Source organism: Durio zibethinus, chromosome 26, assembly GCF_047325235.1.
Source record: "Durio zibethinus cultivar Kanyao isolate XHJ-2024 chromosome 26, ASM4732523v1, whole genome shotgun sequence".
In the NCBI taxonomy this organism is placed as follows: Eukaryota; Viridiplantae; Streptophyta; class Magnoliopsida; order Malvales; family Malvaceae; genus Durio; species Durio zibethinus.
Window position 1 is genome coordinate 4,763,685 of NC_143187.1, and position 22,904 is coordinate 4,786,588.

Consider the following 22,904-nt stretch of genomic DNA (forward strand, 5'->3'; position numbering starts at 1 on the left):
TTTGAATTTATTTCAACTGACATTCAAGTTCTGCAGAGGAAACAAAATTCGAAATAATTTCAAATCATCCCTGGTATCTGGATATATAGGCAAGCCTTTTCTTAAGTTTTGTGACTTTGAATTAAGTTCCTTTTTTTTCTTTTTTTGGTAAGTTTAAGCAAAATGCTATATTATTTGAAATCATCTTGTTTGATAGATTTTTTTTAATTTCTTTTTATTCATGTTCAAAACATGCACAAGTTAGAAGTAGCAATCGATTTTCACTGTTTAAAAGTTGAGACATTTCTCATCGTATTGCACCAGACTAAATTATTTGCCTAAAACTAGGCCATATCAGGTACTTGTTCAACTCTTGGAAATTCCAACTGTTCTTGAACTTTTCCATATGTCATCAGCAGATATTTTACAAATTGTTGTTTAACATTAATTAATTATCACACAAGTCTAAATATTCCTTTAATTTTTAAATATGGTAACAATATACCAACACACGAATGGGAGTGTGCACTTTACATCGCGCATAATGAACAAGTCGTTCTTAAACAAAGACTTCTCACAAGCCTACCTTCGAAAAATACAACTAATTGCTAAGACCTTTTACTCGGTACACTGTAAATTCTTGTTTAATCTCTGGTCATGTTTGTCTGTGTACCAATTCCACGTTTAATAGATAAATCTAACTTTCAACAGTACCACGGAAAAGGAAGGCCTGACAAAAATATGTTGTAAAATGTAACTACTTTCATGTTTAAAATATCTACAATTGACCAAGTTTTTTTGTACCAGTGTCTCTTTCCAATGTGGTACTTGGTTCTTATGTAGTGTCTGAGTTATAGGATACTTCTTTGCACTCAATAGTGAGAAACTGGAGAGTCAAATGAGGATGAGAAGTCCTTTCCTATTGTTTAGCATCTTTGTTCTGCAGGCACTTGTGATTCATGCACAGAATCAATCAGGTTTGGCTATCTAAGTCTCTGGACATATATAGAACAATTCCAATTTTCTTTAACTAACAGAAACAACTAAGTTTCTCCACATGTTTCTATCCAGGGTTCATTAGCTTAGATTGTGGGTTGCCAGAAGATTTAGGCTACAACGAAACCATAAAAGGCATAACTTATACTCCAGATGCACCATACATCCAAACTGGCAAAAGCAATAAGATATCTGAATTCAATTCTGGCAAGCAGCAACAGTTACTGGAGTATCTTAGAAGTTTTTCGGAAGGAGACAGAAACTGTTACATGCTAAACCTCACAAAGGGTGACAAATATTTAATCAGAACAACTTTCATGTATGGAAACTATGATAAAAAAAATGAGGCACCAGAATTTGATCTACATTTAGGAACTAATTTCTGGGCCACAATTGTATTTCAAAATGCATCTACTGTTATAGTCAAGGAATTAATTCATGTTCTTCAATCGAATTATTTGCATGTCTGTCTTGTGAACACTGAGAAAGGGATACCTATTATATCAGCACTAGAGTTCAGGCTTTTGAAAAACACGACATACAACACTCAGTCCGAAAAGGAATCACTGGAACTTTTCTTCAGGAATGATTTTGGCTCAACATCCAATTCAACAGTCAGGCAAGTTGTTCACTCAAAATTTTGGTAAATATAAATGAAGAGAAGATTTTTTATGCTTCTCTCTTAATTATTGAGCGAAATTTGCCTCAGGTTTCCAGAAGATGTTTATGATCGTATCTGGACGCCTTACCAAAGAAATGATTTGGGACAAATAAGTACCTCTTCTCCCGTTACGCCTAACAGCGACTATGATCCACCATCGCTTGCCATGAGGACTGCCAGCACACCAGCCAACGCTAGTCAACCCTTGAATTTTTCCGTCCAAGATTCTGATTCCAATTCCCCATTTTATTTTTACATGCACGTTGCAGAACTTGAAGAGCTCCAAGCTAACCAGTCCAGAGAGTTCATCATCTATCTCAATGACGCGCTTTGGTTTGGACCTTTTAGTCCTACATATTTGCGGGCAGACACTATACAAAGCATAACACCGGTAAAAGGAGGCCAGTTTTCAATGGTAAAAACCAAAAGATCAACGCATCCGCCCATCCTGAATGCCTTTGAGGCTTATGAAGTAAAGGAGCTCCTACAGCCACAAACTGTTGAAAAAGAGGGTATGTGCACTCTAAAACTAATGACAGAGATTGTCTTCATACCTATCATTCTGCTAGTATAACTCCTGTTCTCACATATATATGACAGTTGATGCGATGATGAATATAAAATCAATGTATGGATTGATTAGAAACTGGCAAGGTGATCCTTGTGCTCCAAAAGAATACTTATGGGAAGGTCTTAATTGCAGCTATAATGATTCAAATCAACCTACGATCATATCTTTGTAAGTCTGTGCTTTAGAGTTGAAGTTAGCTACTAATTTTTATTCAAATAACTTCATTATTATTATTAGTAAAACTATTATTCATGAAATCAGGAATTTATCCTCTAGCGGTTTGACCGGAGAGATTCCCTTCAATATCGTCAATCTCACTCAATTACAATATCTGTAAGTGTCGATCTCCATCTCATATGAAATAACCAGTTATCATCCTATATAACGATGATGGAGGAGAAATATAAACTTAACTAATTCTGTTACAATATTAGGGACTTATCAAACAATTATTTGAAAGGAGCAGTGCCCGAATTTTTAACTCAACTGCAATCTTTGATCATCCTGTAAGTTACTTGGAATTTAGACTTAAACAATATATATTTTGAATAAGGAGTTAAAGAACGTTCTTCTCTACCTTTGCAGAAACTTGACAAGAAACGGACTAAATGGTTCAGTTCCAGCAGGACTCATTGAAAAGTCAAACAGGGGTTTTCTACAATTAAAGTATATATGAATTCCTTTCCATGATCTATGATTTTGAATAGCAATTTCCTTGTGTTCATTTTAATCTCCTCTTTAGCAAACATCAAAACAAATTTATAGCTATTAGTCCTTTCATCCAAGTCTTACTTTTTCTGTTTGTCAACTGAATTGATTAAGTGTGGACGAAAATCAAATTCCTTGTACATGGAAATCATGCATGACAACGAAGTCGATGAATAACAGTACCGTAGTGGTTCCGTTATTAGCATCAGTTGCTTCAGTGCTTTTTCTCCTCATCATAATTGTTTCAGCTGTCTTATGGACGTGGTATAAAGGGACAAAACCATCAGGTAGGACAAATCTTACAAAATATATGTACTTAAGGAACATAAAAATGAACCTTTTCATGCTATTGTGAAAGATTTTCTCAACAGTTATATGCTTATTGAACCTGCCTTAATGTTATCAGCAGCAGGCGAGATGATTGTGGACTCTAGAAGACCATACCAGAATGAGTTAAAGAATCGACAATTTACATACTCTGATGTCCAAAGGATCACAAACAATTTTGAGATAGTTATTGGGAAAGGAGGATTTGGAACAGTTTACCACGGTTGCTTGGGTGATACTGAAGTAGCAGTTAAGATGTTATCAAAATCATCTAGTCAAGGGTATAAGCAGTTTGAAGCTGAGGTATGAGAGCCATGACCCATGAGTACTAATACTAAGGTTTGACCTCATTGATACATATATATAAACTAATTAAAGTTTGGGTTTTAATTTATGATTCTATATATATATATATATAAATAGGTGGAGATTCTTTTGAGAGTTCATCATAGAAATTTCACTACCCTTATTGGTTACTGCGATGACGGCACCAACACGGGGCTAATCTATGAGTACATGGCCAAAGGAAACTTATCAGAGTATCTCTCAGGTTTGAACATTAAACACTTACCACGCTATTTTCAGTAATTCGTTGGATTTGATGTATTGTATACGGTTAAATTTCTTTACTTCAAATTAAAGGAAAAAAAAAGGGAGGATTGATTAACTCATAACTTCCTATGAATTCAGATAAAAGTAACGGTGTCTTAAATTGGGAAGGAAGACTTGGAATAGCGCTGGAGGCAGCACAAGGTTAGTACTAGTTCACCTATAATAATTTCTGCATTTTTCTTTTTTGGTTTATTTCACTAATTAAGTAATATAAAAAAATAAATGAAAATGCAGGACTGGAGTATTTACACCATGGTTGCAAACCACCCATAATCCACCGAGATGTAAAGTCTAGCAACATCTTATTAACTGAAAACTTGCAAGCTAAACTATCTGATTTCGGGCTATCCAGAAGTTTCGAAGGTGTCTCTCATGTATCCACCGTCGTAGCGGGTACCCCTGGATACCTTGACCCTGAGTAAGTACATCTTGTCTTGAGATGATCGTTTCTGATCTCTTTTCCACCTTATCTGACTGCTGCAAATTTGTTGGTTTCCACGCTTGGTAATGCAGGTATTCTACATCCAACAGGTTGACTGAGAAAAGTGACGTTTATAGCTTTGGGGTAGTTCTTTTGGAAATCATTACAAACCGGCCAGTGTTTGCAAGAAATATGGATGAGCCCGCTCACATAAGTCATTGGGTTGGTTCCATGTTATCCAATGGGGACATCCAAAACATTGTGGATTCAAGATTGCAAGGAGATTTTGAGATAAATTCTGTACGGAAAGCGATAGATGTGGCAATGGCTTGTTTATCTCCAGCTTCCACGGGAAGGCCAACAATGAATAATGTGGTAACGGAATTGAGCGAGTGTTTGTTAGCGGAGATAAATAGGACAAGGGGAGTGACTTTAGATGAATCACCAGAATCAATTGCCATGGGATCCTTGAATTTTGATTCTGGTATAACTCTACCAAGGTGATTTAGACCCGAAAGCTTTGTATATTATTAACAATTATTAAGTTTTAAAAAAATGAACATAAAAAAAAAAAGAAAGAAAAGAAAAGGCGTGATTAATTTTCTTTTTCTTCAAATGATATGATGATGTTACATAGGTTTTTCCGTGTTAAGATATATCTGTGAGTTAAATAATTATGACCTCTTCAACTAGAACAAATCAAATCTATTTATAATTTTTAAAAAATAAATATAAAAATTAACCTATTGATGACCACACTATTTTTCTAAAAGAACTACTAACCTAAGATGTAATTTTTTAAAAAATAATAATTGAATATTATAAATAAAAAAATCAACTACAATAAAAGCTAGACTTGTTAAGTGTATGCAACGACCCAAAAATTATTTTTATTTAAAAATATTCTCTTTTTTATTAAAAATAATTTTTATATTTATCAATATATTAAAAATATAAATACATATATAAATATTAACGATATGTGCCCAAGAGACATATATATCTCACTTGGGCTTTGAGTTAAAAAAAAAAGTCATATGGCCCAAATGAAATAAGCTCTTTGGGGGCTGGGTTGAAATTGGACAGCATTTTTTTAAGTATAAACGCTTGCCTGTTTTTTTTTAACCTAATTCATTTCTTCCACCTTACAAAAAAAAAAAAAAAAACAAAAAACAAACAAACAAACAATCGGTCTTCTTCATAATCCCAAATATAGGCCGACACCACCGTTGTCGACACCGTTCCTTGTCTTTGGCCGCCGTTGATCGGCGTTGAAAAATCCGTCATAATTTTTTCTCGACTTTTTTTTCCCCCATCTTTTCGTTTCCGGCCTCAGTTTTCTGTAAATCATGCTAGATTTTCCTAGATCTGAACACTAGGTCAGCGGCTTCTCACTCTTTTTCCGTCGTTTTCCATCGTCCGACCCTTCCGAAATTTTAATATATTGTTACCCTCTTTTTCTCCTTTCTTTTCACCCTTTTATTTGAAAAAGGAACCTCGCCGCCGCTCGTCACCGCCACTGTCACCGGCGGTTGTGGTGGTTACAACAATAAACTTTCCTCGTCTCTTTCTTTTCTTACCAAAAGGAAACTTTCTCCCTTAATCTTGAAACTATACCCAAACCGAGAATCCCATCTCCCCTTTTGGATCTTGTGGCTTGTAGGTTTTGTTGTTGTTCTTGTGGCTTTAATTTTTTTGCTGTGTATTGATGGTGTTGGGTTGATTTGTGTTCGAGGTATGGGAGGTTGTTTCGGGTCAGTAGGTTGGAGCCGTGAAGGTGAGCGGTGGTTTTTTTTTCTTTTTTTGGCGACAGGTTCTGCCGAGGTTATGGCAGTTTCAGCGAGGGCTGCTGGTTGCTGATTAGGGTCGGTTTTAGTGGAGGCAAGAGAGGTGATGTTAGGCAGTGGGTGATAGTGTAGGCTTGGTTTCGGTTGAGGTGTTGGGTGCTGCTGGTGGCTGCACTGGAGAGACGTGAAAAAGGTGAGGATGGGGATCGGATTTGGTCGTTGAAGGGAGAGGGTAGGACTTTCGATTCTGGCTAGAGCTTGTGGTGGTTTAGGTGGGTGATCACGGTGGAGACTGTAAGAAGGGATGCAGGGATTGCCGATGCAACTGGGGCTCTTGGGAATTTTTTTGGTCTGTGAAAAATTAGTTCCTTCTGTCCTTCTCTTCTTATTTTTGTTCGGCCTTAATAGGGAATTGGGTTGCAGGTGTCTACACTGAACAATATCTAAACCTGACTCACCAAAATAACTCTTTGTTTATTAAAGAAAAAGATACAGTCCATCTTTTTTCATCTTCCTCGTGAATCGTTGCCCACTTCTATCATAACTATAGAATAGATGAATATATATCAAATCATGTAAATTTTCGCATGTTTTGGGTTTCATTTTTCTACGTTTGTTTTTGCCCAAAACTTTTCCTTCCCCGGCCCTTCCCACAATCAATTGGAACAAACTGGTATGCATGTTTGTAATGCAGGTATTCTACATCAAACAGGTTAACGGAGAAAAGTGACGTCTATAGCTGTGCGTAGTCCTTTCGCAGATTATGACGAACCGACCAGCTTTTTACAATAACATATAATCATCACACTACTCGCATCAGCAAATGGGTTAGTTTCATGTTGTCTAATGACAATATCTAAACCTTTGTTGACCCAAGATTGTTAGGAGATTTTGACATTTCTTATGTGAAGAAAGCCATTAACTAACTAGCAATGGCTTGTGTATCTCCAAAATCGACGAAAAGGCGAGCCATGAATTATGTTTTGACGGAATTAAATGAGTGTTTGACGACCCAGATTGACAGCATCCACAATATTCAGCTGCCTCCAACTGAAGTAATTATTTTGTTAATCTCACTTATGACGTGCTTGGTAGAGCAAACGGGTGGAAGGATGAATAGAGAAGGTGAAAAATAAAAAGAAAGCGCGAATTTTAAGTGTTTTTGGTAGGACAAAAAAAAGAAGAGGACAAAAAAATATATAATTTTTTATTATTATTAACAAAAATAAATTACTCTAAATTAAAAAAAAAAAAGGAGGCGTGAACATATGATACATATTAATAAAATTATTTATCATATTTAGATTCTTTTCATCTTTATTTATAAAAAGTTATAATGATAAAATCATATTATTTTTATTTTTTAACTCTATCAATTAATAGATAAAAAAATTACATTTTCTTTTAATTTTTTCATCTTTTCATTTTTCTGCAATGGTACCAAATAAAGTGCCTGTTCAACTTCTGGACGAACATTAAGAGCCTGTTCAACTCCTGGAAATTCTGACTATTCTTGAACTTTCCCATCTTTGGCATCAGCTGAGGGTTTACAAATTCAACATTAATTAATTATCACTTAAGTCCAAGTATAATATTTTATTAATTTTTAATTAATATAGTAACAATCAAGACACAAAAGGCGGGTTGCACTTAACATCAGGCATAATGAAAAAGTCATTATTAAACAAAGCCTTCTAGCACGCCTACCTTCGAAAAATTCTACTAATTACTAAGACCTTTTCCTTGTTACACCGTAAATTCCCTGTTTAATCTCTGGTCATGTTTTTCTGTGTACCAATTTCACGTTCAACAGATAAATCTAGCATTCAACAGTACCACAGAAAAGGAAGGCCTGACAAAAATATATTGTAAAATATATACTACTACATAAGACTTCAACTTAAAAAAAAAACCCAAAAAAACAAAAATTGTTTTCATGTTTAAAATATCTACAACAACAATTGACCAAGTTCTTTTTTGTACCAGTGTTTCCATTATGGTTCTTGGTTCTTATGTGGTATTTGAGTTATAGTATACTTCTTTGCACTCAATTGTGAGAAATTGGTGAGTCAAATGAGGATGAGAAGCCATTTCCTATTGTTTAGCATCTTTGCTCTGCAGGTACTTTTGATTCATGCACAGGATCAATCAGGTTTGGCTATCTAAGTCTCTGGACATATATATATATAAATTCCAATTCTCTTTAACTAACAGAAACAGCTAGTTTCTCCCCATGTTTCTTTCCAGGGTTCATTAGCTTAGATTGTGGGTTGCCAGAAGGTTCAAGCTACAACGAAACCACAACAGGCATAACTTATACTTCAGATGCGCCATACATCCAAACTGGCAAAAGCAATAGGATATCTGATCAATCCAATTCAGGGAAGCAGCAACAGTTACTGGAGTATCTTAGAACTTTTACTGAAGGAGACCGAAACTGTTACATGCTAAACCTCACAAAGGGTGACAAATATTTAATCAGACTAACTTTCATGTATGGAAACTATGATGCAAAAAATGAAGCACCAGAATTTGATCTACATTTAGGACCTAAATTATGGGCCACAATTGTATTTCAAAATGCATCTACTCTTATAGTCAAGGAAATCATTCATGCTCTTTAATCGAATTATTTGCATGTCTGTCTTGTGAACACTGGGAAAAGGGATACCTATCGTATCAGCACTAGAGTTAAGGCCTTTGAAAAACACGACATACAACACTCAGTCCGAAAAAGAATCACCGGAACTTTTCTTCAGGAATGATTTTGGTTCAACATTCAGGTAAGTTATTCACTCAAAATTTTGATAAATATAAATGAAGAAGAAATTTTTTATGCTTCTCTCTTAATTATTGAGCAAAATTTGCCTCAGGTTTCCAGAAGATGTTTATGATCGTGTCTGGACGCCTTACCAAAGAAATGATTTGGGACAAATAAGTACCTCTTCTCCTGTTAGGCCTAACAGCGGCTATGATCCACCATCGCTTGCCATGAGGACTGCCAGCACACCAGCCAACGCTAGTCAACCCTTGAATTTTTCCGTCCAAGATTCTGACTCCAATTCCTCATTTTATTTTTACATGTACCTTGCAGAACTTGAAGAGCTCCAAGCTAACCAGTCCAGAGAGTTCATCATCTATCTCAATGACGCGCTTTGGTTTGGACCTTTTAGTCCTACATATTTGCGGGCAGACACTATACTAAGCATACAACCGGGAGAAGGAGGCCAGTTTTCAATGGTAAAAACCGAAAGATCAACCCATCCGCCCATCCTGAATGCCTTTGAGGCTTATAAAGTAAAGAAGCTCCTACAATCACAAACATTTCAAAAAGATGGTATGTGCAATCTAAAACTAATGACAGATTCTCTTTATACCTACCATTCTGCTAATATAACTCCTGTTCTCACATATATATGATAGTTGATGCGATGATGAATATAAAATCAATGTATGGATTGAATAGAAACTGGCAAGGTGATCCTTGTGCTCCCCAGGAATACTCATGGGAAGGTCTTATTTGCAACTACGAGGATTCCAATCCACCTGGGATCATATCTTTGTAAGTCTGTGCCTTAGAGATCAAGTTAGCTACTAATTTTTATTCAAACAACTTCATTATTATTGTCAATAAAACTATTGTTTATGAAATTAGGAATTTATCCTCTAGCGGTTTGACCGGAGAGATTCCCTTAAATATCGTCAATCTAACTCAATTACAATATCTGTAAGTGTCGATCTCCATCTCATATGAAGTAGCCAGTTATCATCCTATATAAGGATGATGGACGAGAAATATATATAAGCTTACCTATTTCTGTTGCAATATCAGGGACTTATCAAACAATAATTTGAGTGGACCAGTGCCCGAGTTTTTAACTCAACTACAAACTTTGACTTTCCTGTAAGTTATTTGGGATTTAGACTTGAAAAATATAAATTTTGAGCAAGGAGTTATGTCATAACGTCTAGATCCGGGGATCTATCGCTAGACATTGGCTTTAGGGAGTCGCCACCAATCTTTTTTATCTAGGTGCGATTGGCCACCTAAGGAATCTGTCCTTTCAGGGAACACCTAAGCTTGAGGGTCCCTAAAAGAATAGGTTCAGGTCTGCTAACCAGAACAAAGTTCGGGAGTTCGGTTACGTGTGAGGAAGGTTGTAGCACCCTCACAACGCCCATCAAAAGATGGTACCAGCTTAAATTTGTGTTATCCAAAAGCCTTAAAATTTTATCAAGTAATTAGTTGTTGGAAATTATTCTCAATTGACTCTAATACTTTTAGCAGAAAATTGAGAAAATTCCCTCACCTCAGGAGTATGCAAGAAAAACTAATGTTTCACTTGCAGGGGCTCCGTCGTCGGATTTATTAAAGAAAAAACAAAATCATCCAATTAATTATTGGAAATTATTCTCAATTAACTCTAATACTTTTAGCAGAAAATTGAGAAAATTCCCTCACCTCAAGAGTATGCAAGAAAAACTACTGTTTCACTTGCAGAGGCTCCGTCGTCGGATTAATTAAAGAAAAATCAAAATCATCCAATTAATTATTGGAAATTAGTCTCAATTAACTCTAATACTTTTAGCAGAAAATTGAGAAAATTCCCTCACCTCAAGAGTATGCAAGAAAAACTACTGTTTCACTTGTAGAGGCTCCGTCGTCGGATTAATTAAAGAAAAAAGAAAAAAAAAATCAAGATCAAAATCAAAGTCAAATAAAAAAAATTCAAAAAAAAAAAAAAAAAAAAAACCTGGAGCGGCTCGGGTTGCGGCTCGGCTCGGCTCAAGGAAGAGAAAACGGCTCGGAGAAGCGGCTCGGGAAGAACGGCTCGGCTCGGCTCGGCTCGGAGGGGCTGAAACGTGCGGGTCAGAAAGCGGGTCGACGCTTCGGGTCGGGTCGGTTTCGGCAAAACGCGCGGATCCTCTTATTAACTTAAAGCCAAAACGACGTCGTTTTGGGAGGGTATAAAAGGCACCTTCCTCCGTTTTTCAGCAGATCGTTCCTCCCCTCTCTCTCTCTTCTTCCCTTCTTCTCTGCCTTCTCTCTAGAATTTGAAGAACGCCGGTGCCGGATTCTGGAAATTTCGCCGGAATCTGGGAATTTCGCCGAAAATTGGCCGGATGGTCGCCGGTTTCTGGGATTCTCCGCCGGAAACTGGGTCTGTCGCCGGAAACTTCAAAGTTCACCGGAATTGTCGCCGGAAAATTCAAAAGTCGCCGGAATTTTCGCCGGAATCTGGAAATTTCCCAGAAATTTCCAGAAAATTTTTTCGCCAAATTTTTCTAAAAAATTTTTCTCACTGCCAGAACACTCCTAAACTTTTCCTTAGCTCTCTAAACACCCCTATTCTCTCAATCAGTAGCTTTTGCTTCTGTTTTCTGTGTGTTCTTCATCTGTTCCAAAGGGTCCTTTATATAGGGGTTGATCAGGAGTTTCTGATCAATCCCAACTCCTCCTTGGACGGGAATTCAGTCTTTGAATCCAATTGGACTCTCTTGATTGAATTCCCATTCCCAGTAGGATTCTCCAGCTTCAATCTTAGCCCTCCAAAATCAAAAATAAAAAAATACTAGATAATAATCAGATAAACGGGAAAAAGAAGAAGAAAAAAAATATTAACAGATAATTTAAAATCCGAAAAAAAAATATTACATAAATTATAATATAATAATAAATATATAACTATATAAATAAAATACATATAAATCTATTCTAAAAAATAAATAAATACAGATATACATATATTAATAATAATAAATATAAAAATACAAAAGAAAAGAAAAAAAAAGAAAAGGAAAAAAAAAAATAATAATACAGGATTGAATTGGGCCTTACCCATTTGGGCCAGGCCCAATTGATCTGGGCCCGGACCCAATTGGGTGTCTACAGCTGCCCCTCTTTGCACATTTTCTGTGAAACAGAAATTGCGCAAAGACGTAGACACCCAATCAAGACTCAACTCAACATTTTTTGATTTTTTTTTATTTTTGATTTTATTTTTGTTTTTATTTTTTTGTTTTTTTGTTTTTTTTGTTTTTTTTGTTTTTTTGTCTTTTTGTTTTTTTGTTTTTTGTTTTTTTTGTTTTTTTTGTTTTTTTTTTGTTTTGTTTTTTTTTTTTTTTTTTGTTTTTGCCGAAGCTCCTCTAAACAGAGACTTAACGACTTTTGAAAGTAAATTGCTCCTCTAAACAGAGGCAACGGACTTTGGAAAGTAAATTGCTCCTCTCAACAGAGGCACCACGACTTTGAAAAGTAAATTGCTCCTCTCAACAGAGGCACCACGACTTTGGAAAAATAAATTGCTCCTCTCAACAGAGGCACCACGACTTTGAAAAATAAATTGCTCCTCTCAACAGAGGCACCACGACTTTGAAAAAATAAATTGCTCCTCTCAACAGAGGCACCACGACTTTGGAAAATAAATTGCTCCTCTCAACAGAGGCACCACGACTTTGAAAAATAAATTGCTCCTCTCAACAGAGGCACCACGACTTTGAAAAAATAAATTGCTCCTCTCAACAGAGGCACCACGACTTTGGAAAATAAATTGCTCCTCTCAACAGAGGCACCACGACTTTGAAAAGTAAATTGCTCCTCTAAACAGAGGCACCACGACTTTGAAAAGTAAATTGCTCCTCTCAACAGAGGCACCACGACTTTGAAAAGTAAATTGCTCCTCTAAACAGAGGCACCACGACTTTGAAAAGTAAATTGCTCCTCTCAACAGAGGCAACGAACTTTGAAAAAGTAAATTGCTCCTCTCAAAGAGGCAACGAACTTTGAAAAAGTAAATACTCCTAGACAATCATGTCCGAAGGAGTTGAAAGTTGTGTTTGAAGGGATTTCAGGAGATTATGCCCAAAGGTCTTATAAATCAACCCTGATACCAAAAGACATCCTATTTCAAGGATTAGGAACTTACCTGACAAGCTTTCTCTTTTTCAGTTTTGCAAAATATCTTCATATTTGTCTTCTCCATGTGGGATGTTGGAACACCCCTGCTTCTTGAATTTATACACTATATTCTCCTGAAAGTAGTGTATGCTGTGCAAATGCATATGAATTTCAATGCATGCTATGCAGATGTTAACCAATTAATTCATGTTCAATGTATGGTACTCAAGTTTCTCTAGCTCTTTTTTCTTGGGTGTCAAGCCCTTTGATTCCTCCAGGATCCAATTGCACTGCTCTTCTAAGATCGAACCAGTGTAGCTCTCAATTGTCTTTTCCACTCACATTCTCTTTTGTTCAGTTTCTCAATACTCTGGAATAAGCTTCATCAATCGATCATCACTTGACCATCATTCAATGAATTTCTCAGCACTAACAAATTTCAAAACAAGTTTCATCCACCATCACTGGGTCATTGTCTTAGCATTTACCATTCCAAAACAAACTTTGTCCATTGATTGTTCTCATCATTCAATCATAACTTGCAAGTCATATCGACCAATTCATCACTTTTCAAGATTTGCCCCATTATATATACCTTTTCAAATCATCTCTTTTAGGTTTCTACCATTTCTTCATCATCTTAGATTTCTTTTCAAATGAATGCAAGACTCTTTTAAGCACATATTCATTCATTTATTATCATTTCAATTCTTGGCAAATACAATGCAACCAAGCATTTTCTCAATTCATTCTAGGGGTGAAACAATAAGAGAATGTAAGGTGAATTATGGTAAAGATAATCAATGAAGATCTATTTTGGTACAAAGTAAATGGGAAAGGAAATGAATTGGATACATGTCATTGGGATGGATGGTATGTCCAACTGATGAATATTCAGACAATTCTCAACATTAATCTAGGATTCATTTTCAAAAACTCATTCCATTTACAGTTGAAGTTATCTTGAGCTTGGCGAACTTTGCCCCAGTCTTTGAGGGATCTTCAGATGTCTTTGATCTTTCATTCATGTGAGCCATTTGCCCTGGATCTTTCTTTTTTTTTTTTTTTTTTTACCAAGATCACCCTTTCAGGTTTTCAATTTGAATCTCTTTCTTCATTTTCTCATTTCTTTTCTTTTTTCTTTTTTTTTTCTTTTTTTTTTCATCTTTTTTTTTTTTTTGCATTTTTCATCCATTGTTGATATCTTTCATACATCCAACTTTAGAGCAATGTAGTATGATTCCATTGCTTCATCATGAGTATACCTTCGCTCGACATATGATCATTCAAGTTGAGTATTCACACTTGATCCAAATGGACTTTTCAAGGTTGTAACGTAGGCCAAGGTGAGGGGTCACAAAAAAAATGGATATAATAGGCTCAAAACATATATTAAAAAGGTTCAAGACCGAAGGATCATTTGATGCAACTTGGCATTTTGCCCCCACATCATTTCATTATTTTTTCTTTCTTCACACAAAAGATTCTCATTACTTTGCCCCAAGTCATGTGTGGCATTATTTTTTTTTTTCATTTCTTTCTTTTTCCATTTTTGAGACCTTTTGTGGTGTTTTTTTTTTCTTTTCAAAAATTACCCTCCAGTGTAGAGGGTGATCCTTGGTTGGGGTTCTTCAAGAAAAAAAATCATGATTGGCTCAAAGGGGTAGCAATAAATGGTTTTTTCAATGGTAAAAGAAAGATGGTCATTTTTCATCTCAATTGTGAATACCTTTCTTGAACATCATCTATTGAACAAAGCTCATGAATCTGTATAAAAGATTACACATCTTCAAGACATATCTCTTTCACCTCCGGTAACAGCCTATTTTTGCTCAAATCGTCTCTTCATATTAGCATGGATGAGTTCTCAAAATTAAATCCCAGAATTATTGTTATCATTATCTAAATATTCATCATCTGAAATTTAAGAATGGGAATGTAAAGTTATGAAGGGTAGCAGGGTATGGAATAATGGTCAAGTGAAAGAGAAAAATGTAATGAAATGCATTGACTTGCCTTTATTAAAATGATAATAAGTGAAGTCCTATTGCAAAAAAGAAATCTAACATTATTTGAAAAGAGATCCTAAAATGACAAAAAAACCTTCAACCTGCCTAATCTCCATTAAAAATTAGCCCCCTATATGATCAGGTGAAGAAATCCCCATTGACGTCTTGCCCCTCAATTCATTGTGACTCTCCGGACCCTTTCTGTTCTTGACTTTCACTCAGGGCGCTAACATTGGATGTTGTTGCTTTTCTCTGATCAAAACTTACCATTCCATCATTGATCAACCGTTGCACCTTATGCTTTAAAGCAGTACAATTTTCAGTAGAATGGCCAGTAATTCCATAATGGTAGTCACAACGGGCTGTAGGATCATACCACTTTGGATAGGGTGGTTTAAGAGGTTTCACATGGCTGGGGGCAATCAAGTGGCTATTATAGAGTTCTCGATATAGCTCTGTATAAGTCATAGGGATTGGATCAAATACAGGTTTTTCTCGAGTAGTCCGTTGTTCTCGTGAGCCACTTGTTGGGTTAGTAGGGCGGTTTTGGGTTCTTACAGGAGCTTGAATGTTAAGGCGGTAAGTGGATGTATAAGATGGTTGTGGTGCTAGCTGGTATGGGTAGGATGAGGTATTATTCACAGCGGGATAGTATGAGGAGTAACCTTGGGATGGATAGGGTTGATAACCCCTGAATTGTTGTCTATCAAAGCTCACAGCTTGAGCTTCAGCTTCTTTCTTTTCTGATGCCTTCTTGGTTTCTCCTCCTTTCAACTTGCCATTTTTTATGGCACTTTCAATAATTTCTCCAGAGATCACCATGTCAGCAAAATTCTTTGTTGCATTCCTTATCATCTTTTCATAATAGGGAGATTTCAAAGTGCTAACAAACAGCACTGTGGTCTCTTTTTCTGTCAGAGGAGGTTGTACCTGTGAAGCTATATCTCTCCATCTCTGGGCGTACTCTTTAAAAGACTCGTTTGACTTTTTCTCCAGATTCTGCAAAGATAAACGATCAGGAGCCAAATCGATAATGTGTCGATATTGACTGATGAAGTCATGTGCCATATCACTCCAAGAGCGAATACGAGTCCTATCCAACTGAACATACCATCTAGCGGCAGAGCCAGTAAGACTGTCCTGGAAAACATGCATCAAGAGTTTTTCATCATGAGCATGAGCTGCCATCTTCCTGCAATACATGGTGATGTGGGTTTTGGGGCACTTGGTACCATCATATTTTTCAAATTTTGGTACTTTGAACTTATGGGGGATAACCACATCAGGGACTAGGCAGAGCCCAGCAGCATCAACTGACCCATAAAAGTTAAATCCTTCCACAGCCCGTAGCCTCTGCTCTAGCATGCTAATCTTGGAGCTTTCCTCAGCTTTCACTTTCATCTTTTCCTTTTCATTCTCTTCTAGATCAGGAATTGGTTCTGCTGCCTTTTCGGTGAAGACAGGATTTACATAGCTATTATACTGCCCCGGGTTGAAAGCTGATGGCATTCCAGGATATGCGAAATGTTGTGGTGGGGCCTCTTGAGTAGACTGGGCTTGAGGTGGGCCAAAACCTGGAGGGTATAAAGGGTCAGCCACATCTTGCTGGCTTGTATTTCCTTCAACTCCTTTTCCTTTGTTCATGTTATTAAGAGCCTCCAGAATCTTGCTTAGCTCACTTTCAATCTTTTCTTGGGTTTTTTCTATCTTTTCAAATCTTTGGGAATTTTCCTCCTCCATTTGTCTTGCTCTGGATCTTGTGTTGTATGGATGAGCAGGGTTTTCACTAGATGGAGCTATTCTGGGACCTTGAGTACCATACTTATGATTAGAAATGTCATGCTGTGCCTTATGTATGATGCTTTGATACACAAATGAAATGTACATTTTTCTGAATGAAATCTAGTATGAAATGAATGCAAATGATTGTGTTAAAACATGATCATGAAAATAATACAGATGCATACAATCAGACAAACAACACAGTTAGTTCCATGGATGACATGAAAGTGATGCTGATGCATAGTGTTACATATGATAAAAATAATACACAAAGTTAAGCAATCAAAATGATTAGATAAATACCCTTTTGTGTCTTAATTTCAGGGTATATCTATCATTGGGTAGAAAGGGCTCTATCCTAGGTGTAGGCACTCTTAAGGTTCACTACATGTGTGTTTAAAGTCAGAGTCTAAAGGTCCTCAAATTGTTCCTTACATCCTTGTCCATCACAGACTAGTAAGGCACCCTAATCCTCACCCATTACAGGCTACAAGCGGAAAAGGTTCAATTTGAGTGGGAGTATTTCGCTAGCCACTGCGGAGGCATTAGACCTCACGAAAGCAATAGGTACTTTACTCCCTCCTAGAGGGATGGAGCTCGAGTATAGAGCTCATGTTATGCACATGCACATGAATGACATAATTGACAAGGTAAATAAACATGAATGAATAATTACACATATATACAACAAGGTTCAATTTTATTAGGCTTTTGGATAACACAAATTATTTGCTGGCCTGACTCTCAAATTCCCCAGCGGAGTCGCCAAGCTGTCATAACGTCTAGATCCGGGGATCTATCGCTAGACATTGGCTTTAGGGAGTCGCCACCAATCTTTTTTATCTAGGTGCGATTGGCCACCTAAGGAATCTGTCCTTTCAGGGAACACCTAAGCTTGAGGGTCCCTAAAAGAATAGGTTCAGGTTTGCTAACCAGAACAAAGTTCGGGAGTTCGGTTACGTGTGAGGAAGGTTGTAGCACCCTCACAACGCCCATCAAAAGATGGTACCAGCTTAAATTTGTGTTATCCAAAAGCCTTAAAATTTTATCAAGTAATTAGTTGTTGGAAATTATTCTCAATTGACTCTAATACTTTTAGCTGAAAATTGAGAAAATTCCCTCACCTCAGGAGTATGCAAGAAAAACTACTGTTTCACTTGCAGGGGCTCCGTCGTCGGATTTATTAAAGAAAAAACAAAATCATCCAATTAATTATTGAAAATTATTCTCAATTAACTCTAATACTTTTAGCAGAAAATTGAGAAAATTCCCTCACCTCAAGAGTATGCAAGAAAAACTACTGTTTCACTTGCAGAGGCTCCGTCGTCGGATTAATTAAAGAAAAATCAAAATCATCCAATTAATTATTGGAAATTAGTCTCAATTAACTCTAATACTTTTAGCAAAAAATTGAGAAAATTCCCTCACCTCAAGAGTATGCAAGAAAAACTACTGTTTCACTTGTAGAGGCTCCGTCGTCGGATTAATTAAAGAAAAAAGAAAAAAAAATCAAGATCAAAATCAAAGTCAAATAAAAAAAAATTCAAAAAAAAAAAAAAAAAAAAACCTGGAGCGGCTCGGGTTGCGGCTCGGCTCGGCTCAAGGAAGAGAAAACGGCTCGGAGAAGCGGCTCGGGAAGAACGGCTCGGCTCGGCTCGGCTCGGAGGGGCTGAAACGTGCGGGTCAGAAAGCGGGTCGACGCTTCGGGTCGGGTCGGTTTCGGCAAAACGCGCGGATCCTCTTATTAACTTAAAGCCAAAACGACGTCGTTTTGGGAGGGTATAAAAGGCACCTTCCTCCGTTTTTCAGCAGATCGTTCCTCCCCTCTCTCTCTCTTCTTCCCTTCTTCTCTGCCTTCTCTCTAGAATTTGAAGAACGTCGGTGCCGGATTCTGGGAATTTCGCCGGAATCTGGGAATTTCGCCGAAAATTGGCCGGATGGTCGCCGGTTTCTGGGATTCTCCGCCGGAAACTGGGTCTGTCGTCGGAAACTTCAAAGTTCACCGGAATTGTCGCCGGAAAATTCAAAAGTCGCCGGAATTTTCGCCGGAATCTAGAAATTTCCCAGAAATTTCCAGAAAATTTTTTCGCCAAATTTTTCTAAAAAATTTTTCTCACTGCCAGAACACTCCTAAACTTTTCCTTAGCTCTCTAAACACCCCTATTCTCTCAATCAGTAGCTTTTGCTTCTGTTTTCTGTGTGTTCTTCATCTGTTCCAAAGGGTCCTTTATATAGGGGTTGATCAGGAGTTTCTGATCAATCCCAACTCCTCCTTGGACGAGAATTCAGTCTTTGAATCCAATTGGACTCTCTTGATTGAATTCCCATTCCCAGTAGGATTCTCCAGCTTCAATCTTAGCCCTCCAAAATCAAAAATAAAAAAATACTAGATAATAATCAGATAAACGGGAAAAAGAAGAAGAAAAAAAATATTAACAGATAATTTAAAATCCGAAAAAAAAATATTACATAAATTATAATATAATAATAAATATATAACTATATAAATAAAATACATATAAATCTATTCTAAAAAATAAATAAATACAGATATACATATATTAATAATAATAAATATAAAAATACAAAAAAAAAGAAAAAAAAAAGAAAAGGAAAAAAAAATAATAATAATACAGGATTGAATTGGGCCTTACCCATTTGGGCCAGGCCCAATTGATCTGGGCCCGGACCCAATTGGGTGTCTACAAGTTAAAGAACATACGTTCTCTATCTTTGCAGAAACTTGGAAAGAAACGCACTAAATGGTTCAGTTCCCGCAGGACTCATTGAAAAGTCAAACAGCGGTTTTCTCCAATTAAAGTATGTATGTATATATATATATATATATATATATATATATATGCAATCCTTTCCATGATTTATGATTTTGGATAGCAATTTCCTTTTGTTTATTTTAATCTCCTCTTTAGCAAACTTCAAAACAAATTTACCGCGTGAGTGGTTAAATTCTTACATATTGGGATTGGTATAGGAAACTTTATGTACCAGATGGCAGTTGTTACTTGTTAGTATTCCTTTTATCCAAATCTAATTACTTTTTCTCTCTGCCAACTGAATTGATGATTAAGTGTGGAAGGAAATCAAATTCCTTGTACAAGGGACTCATGCACGACAACGAAGAACAACACTGGAGTTGCTCCGTTAGTACCAACAGTTGCTTCGGGTCTTTCTTTCCTTATAATTGTTTGAGCTCTCTCATGGTGGTTTAAAGGGAGAAAACCATCCGGTAGGACAAAACTTTCAAAATATATGTACTAGTTAAGTTAAATCTTTCTCACGCTATTGTGAAAGATTTTCTCAACAGTTTTGCGCTTATTGAACCTGTTTTAATTTAATCATCAGCAAGCAAAATGATTGTGGTCTCTAGAAAACCATACCAGAATATCGAGTTAAAGAATCGAGACTTTACATACTCTGATGTCCAAAGGATCACAAACAAATTTGAGAGAGTTATTGGGAAAGGAGGATTTGGAACAGTTTACCACGGTTGCTTGGGTGATACTGAAGTAGCAGTTAAGATGTTATCAGAATCATCTAGTCAAGGGTATAAGCAGTTTGAACCTGAGGTATGAGAGCCTGAGTGCTAATACAAAAGTTTAACCTCATTCATACAAATAAACAAACTAATAAAGTTTGGGTTTTATTTTATGATTTTATATAGGTGGAACTTCTTTTGAGAGTTCATCATAGAAATTTCACTACCCTTATTGGTTATTGCGATGATGGTACCAACATGGGGCTAATCTATGAGTACATGGCCAAAGGAAACTTATTAGAGTATCTCTCTGGTTTGAACTCATTAATACCTTTCATTAATTAGTCGGAATATTTGATATATTGTATATGATTAAATTTCTTTACTTAAAAAAAAAGGGGATGATTAACTCATAACTTACTATCAATTCAGATAGCAGTAGCAGTGTCTTGAATTGGGAACGAAAACTTCGAATCGCGCTGGAGGCAGCACAAGGTTATGTAACACCTCAATCCTATATTTTTTGAGAACTGTTATGATATATAAATATATATATATAATACTTTCTGTTTAAAGCAAATAATATCTCATAGGCTGAATGTGATAATACTTTTTATTCAAAGTAAATAATATGTGAGTTTCTATAAATGATATCAAAGCAATTATCAATTGAAATGAATTAAATGCTACATTACAATAGTCATTTCCAAGATTTCAATGTTTTGTGTGATCTTATTCTATAATTTTTTATTTTAGATAACTAAATGTTATACTATAAGAATTACCTTTAGAATTTAATGCCTAGTACATAATGAGAGTTTACTCTAAAATCTCAGCTCTTAGTATGGAGTCAACTCTATAATCCTTGAGGGTTAGGTGGTATACAATGGAGTCATTTCTAAAATTCTTGAGGGTTAGGTGGTATACAATGGAGTCATTTTTAAAATTCTAACATTGATTCTAATTCTATGTGTTATGTGTTGGGCTTGTATAAATGATATCAAAACAATCATCAGTCGAAATGAACTAAATGTTACATTACAAGAGTCACTTCTAAGATTTCAATGTTTAATGTGATCTTGTTCTATAATATTTTATTTTAGAGAATTAAATGTTATACTATGAAAATCACCTCTAAAATTTAATACCTAGTACATAGTGAGAGTTTACTTTAAAATTTTAACTCTTAGCGTGGAGTCACCTTTATAATCCTTGAAGGGTAGGTGCAACACAGTAGAATCATTTCTAAAATTCTAACACTAATTCTAATTCTATATGTTATGTGTTGGGTTTGTACACGGTGAGAGTACTTTCAAGATTCCGACTCTTAATGTGAAGTTACTTTTAGAATGTCTTAAAAGTATTACGTAGTGAGAATTACTTCTAAAATCTTAATTTTATAATCTTGGTTCTTTATGTTTTGTATTGGGTTTAACGACGTGAATGATAAGCTTTAATTAAAAAAAATTTGTAACACATATGGTATATATATAAATCTAAATTCATATTTGTAAATAATTTTTTATAAAATAAAATCACGAAACTTTTGAATTAAAATCAATGATACCTCGTAAATTGAATATCAGGTCTCTACAGTTAATTAACTATTATTCATAAAATAAATGAAAATGCAGGACTGGACTATTTACACCATGGTTGTAAACCACCCATCATCCACCGAGATGTAAAGTCCACCAACATCCTATTAACTGAAAACTTGCAAGCTAAGCTATCTGATTTCGGGCTATCCAAAAGTTTAGAAGGTGTCTCTTATGTATCCACCGTCGTTGTCGGTACCCCTGGATACCTTGACCCTGAGTAAGTACATCTTGTCTTGAGAAGATCGTTTCTGATTTCTTTTCCAACTCATCTGATCATTGCTGTAAATTTCTTGGTTTCCATGCTTGGCTATGCAGGTATTCTACAACAAACAGGTTAACAGAGAAAAGTGACGTTTATAGCTTTGGGGTAGTTCTTTTGGAAATCATTACAAACCGGCCAGCGATTGCAAGAAATATAGATGAGCCTGCTCACATAAGTCATTGGGTTGGTTCCATGTTATCCAACGGGGACGTCGAAATCATTGTGGATTCAAGGCTGCAAGGAGATTTTGAAATAAATTCAGTACAGAAAGCGATAGATGTGGCAATGGCTTGTCTATCTCCAGCTTCCAAGGAAAGGCCAACAATGAATTATGTGGTAATGGAATTGAGCGAGTGTTTGTTAGCAGAGATAAGTAGGACAAGGGGAGTGAATGAAGATGGATCGCTAGAATCAATTTCCATGGGATCCTTGAATTTTGATTCTGATATAACTCTACCAAGGTGATCAGGACCTTGGAAAGCTTTGTACATTAATAAGAATTCAGCATTTCATTGGACATTCAAATTATTCATCGAGCCATGTCTTAAAGTTATTTTTCCAAGTATCACTAAGATAATAGAAACTCAAACATTAATTTCACAATATATCTAGCTCTTTGCAAAAGAAATCCCCTACTAGTTGAAAATTATATATATATATATATATATATATTTGATGTAAAGAGTTTCATGCTAATTGATTGGTTATAACCCATCAAAATGAAAGTTGAAATTCATATCCATATACATATATAAACATTGATAATAAAATCTTTTTTAATTGTCCATTATTTA

At 35.9% G+C, this 22,904-nt stretch overlaps 1 protein-coding gene and 1 pseudogene across 1 annotated transcript; both read left to right on the forward strand.

The window, feature by feature from the left end:
* Window positions 1-469: 469 nt before the first annotated feature.
* LOC149511248 (LRR receptor-like serine/threonine-protein kinase IOS1) lies at window positions 470-4,779 on the forward strand. Its single transcript, XM_089755128.1, has 15 exons — window positions 470-604; window positions 671-732; window positions 859-956; window positions 1,051-1,594; window positions 1,685-2,148; window positions 2,237-2,375; window positions 2,469-2,540; window positions 2,642-2,713; window positions 2,793-2,873; window positions 3,030-3,202; window positions 3,322-3,545; window positions 3,666-3,792; window positions 3,933-3,995; window positions 4,089-4,272; window positions 4,368-4,779. Exons 1-15 carry the CDS (start codon window positions 470-472, stop codon window positions 4,777-4,779), a joined length of 2,850 nt encoding a protein of 949 aa, XP_089611254.1.
* Window positions 4,780-8,069: 3,290 nt separating this feature from the next.
* On the forward strand, window positions 8,070-22,575 carry LOC149511249 (LRR receptor-like serine/threonine-protein kinase IOS1; annotated as a pseudogene).
* Window positions 22,576-22,904: the final 329 nt, after the last annotated feature.

Bases quoted from the DNA above. Each gene is read 5' to 3' on its own strand.
- LOC149511248 (XM_089755128.1), top strand. From the start codon at position 470: ATGGTAACAATATACCAACACACGAATGGGAGTGTGCACTTTACATCG. The intron at 733-858 runs GTAACTACTTTC...TGCACTCAATAG, and splicing joins ACAAAAATATGTTGTAAAAT to TGAGAAACTGGAGAGTCAAA. The intron at 1,595-1,684 runs GCAAGTTGTTCA...AATTTGCCTCAG, and splicing joins ACATCCAATTCAACAGTCAG to GTTTCCAGAAGATGTTTATG.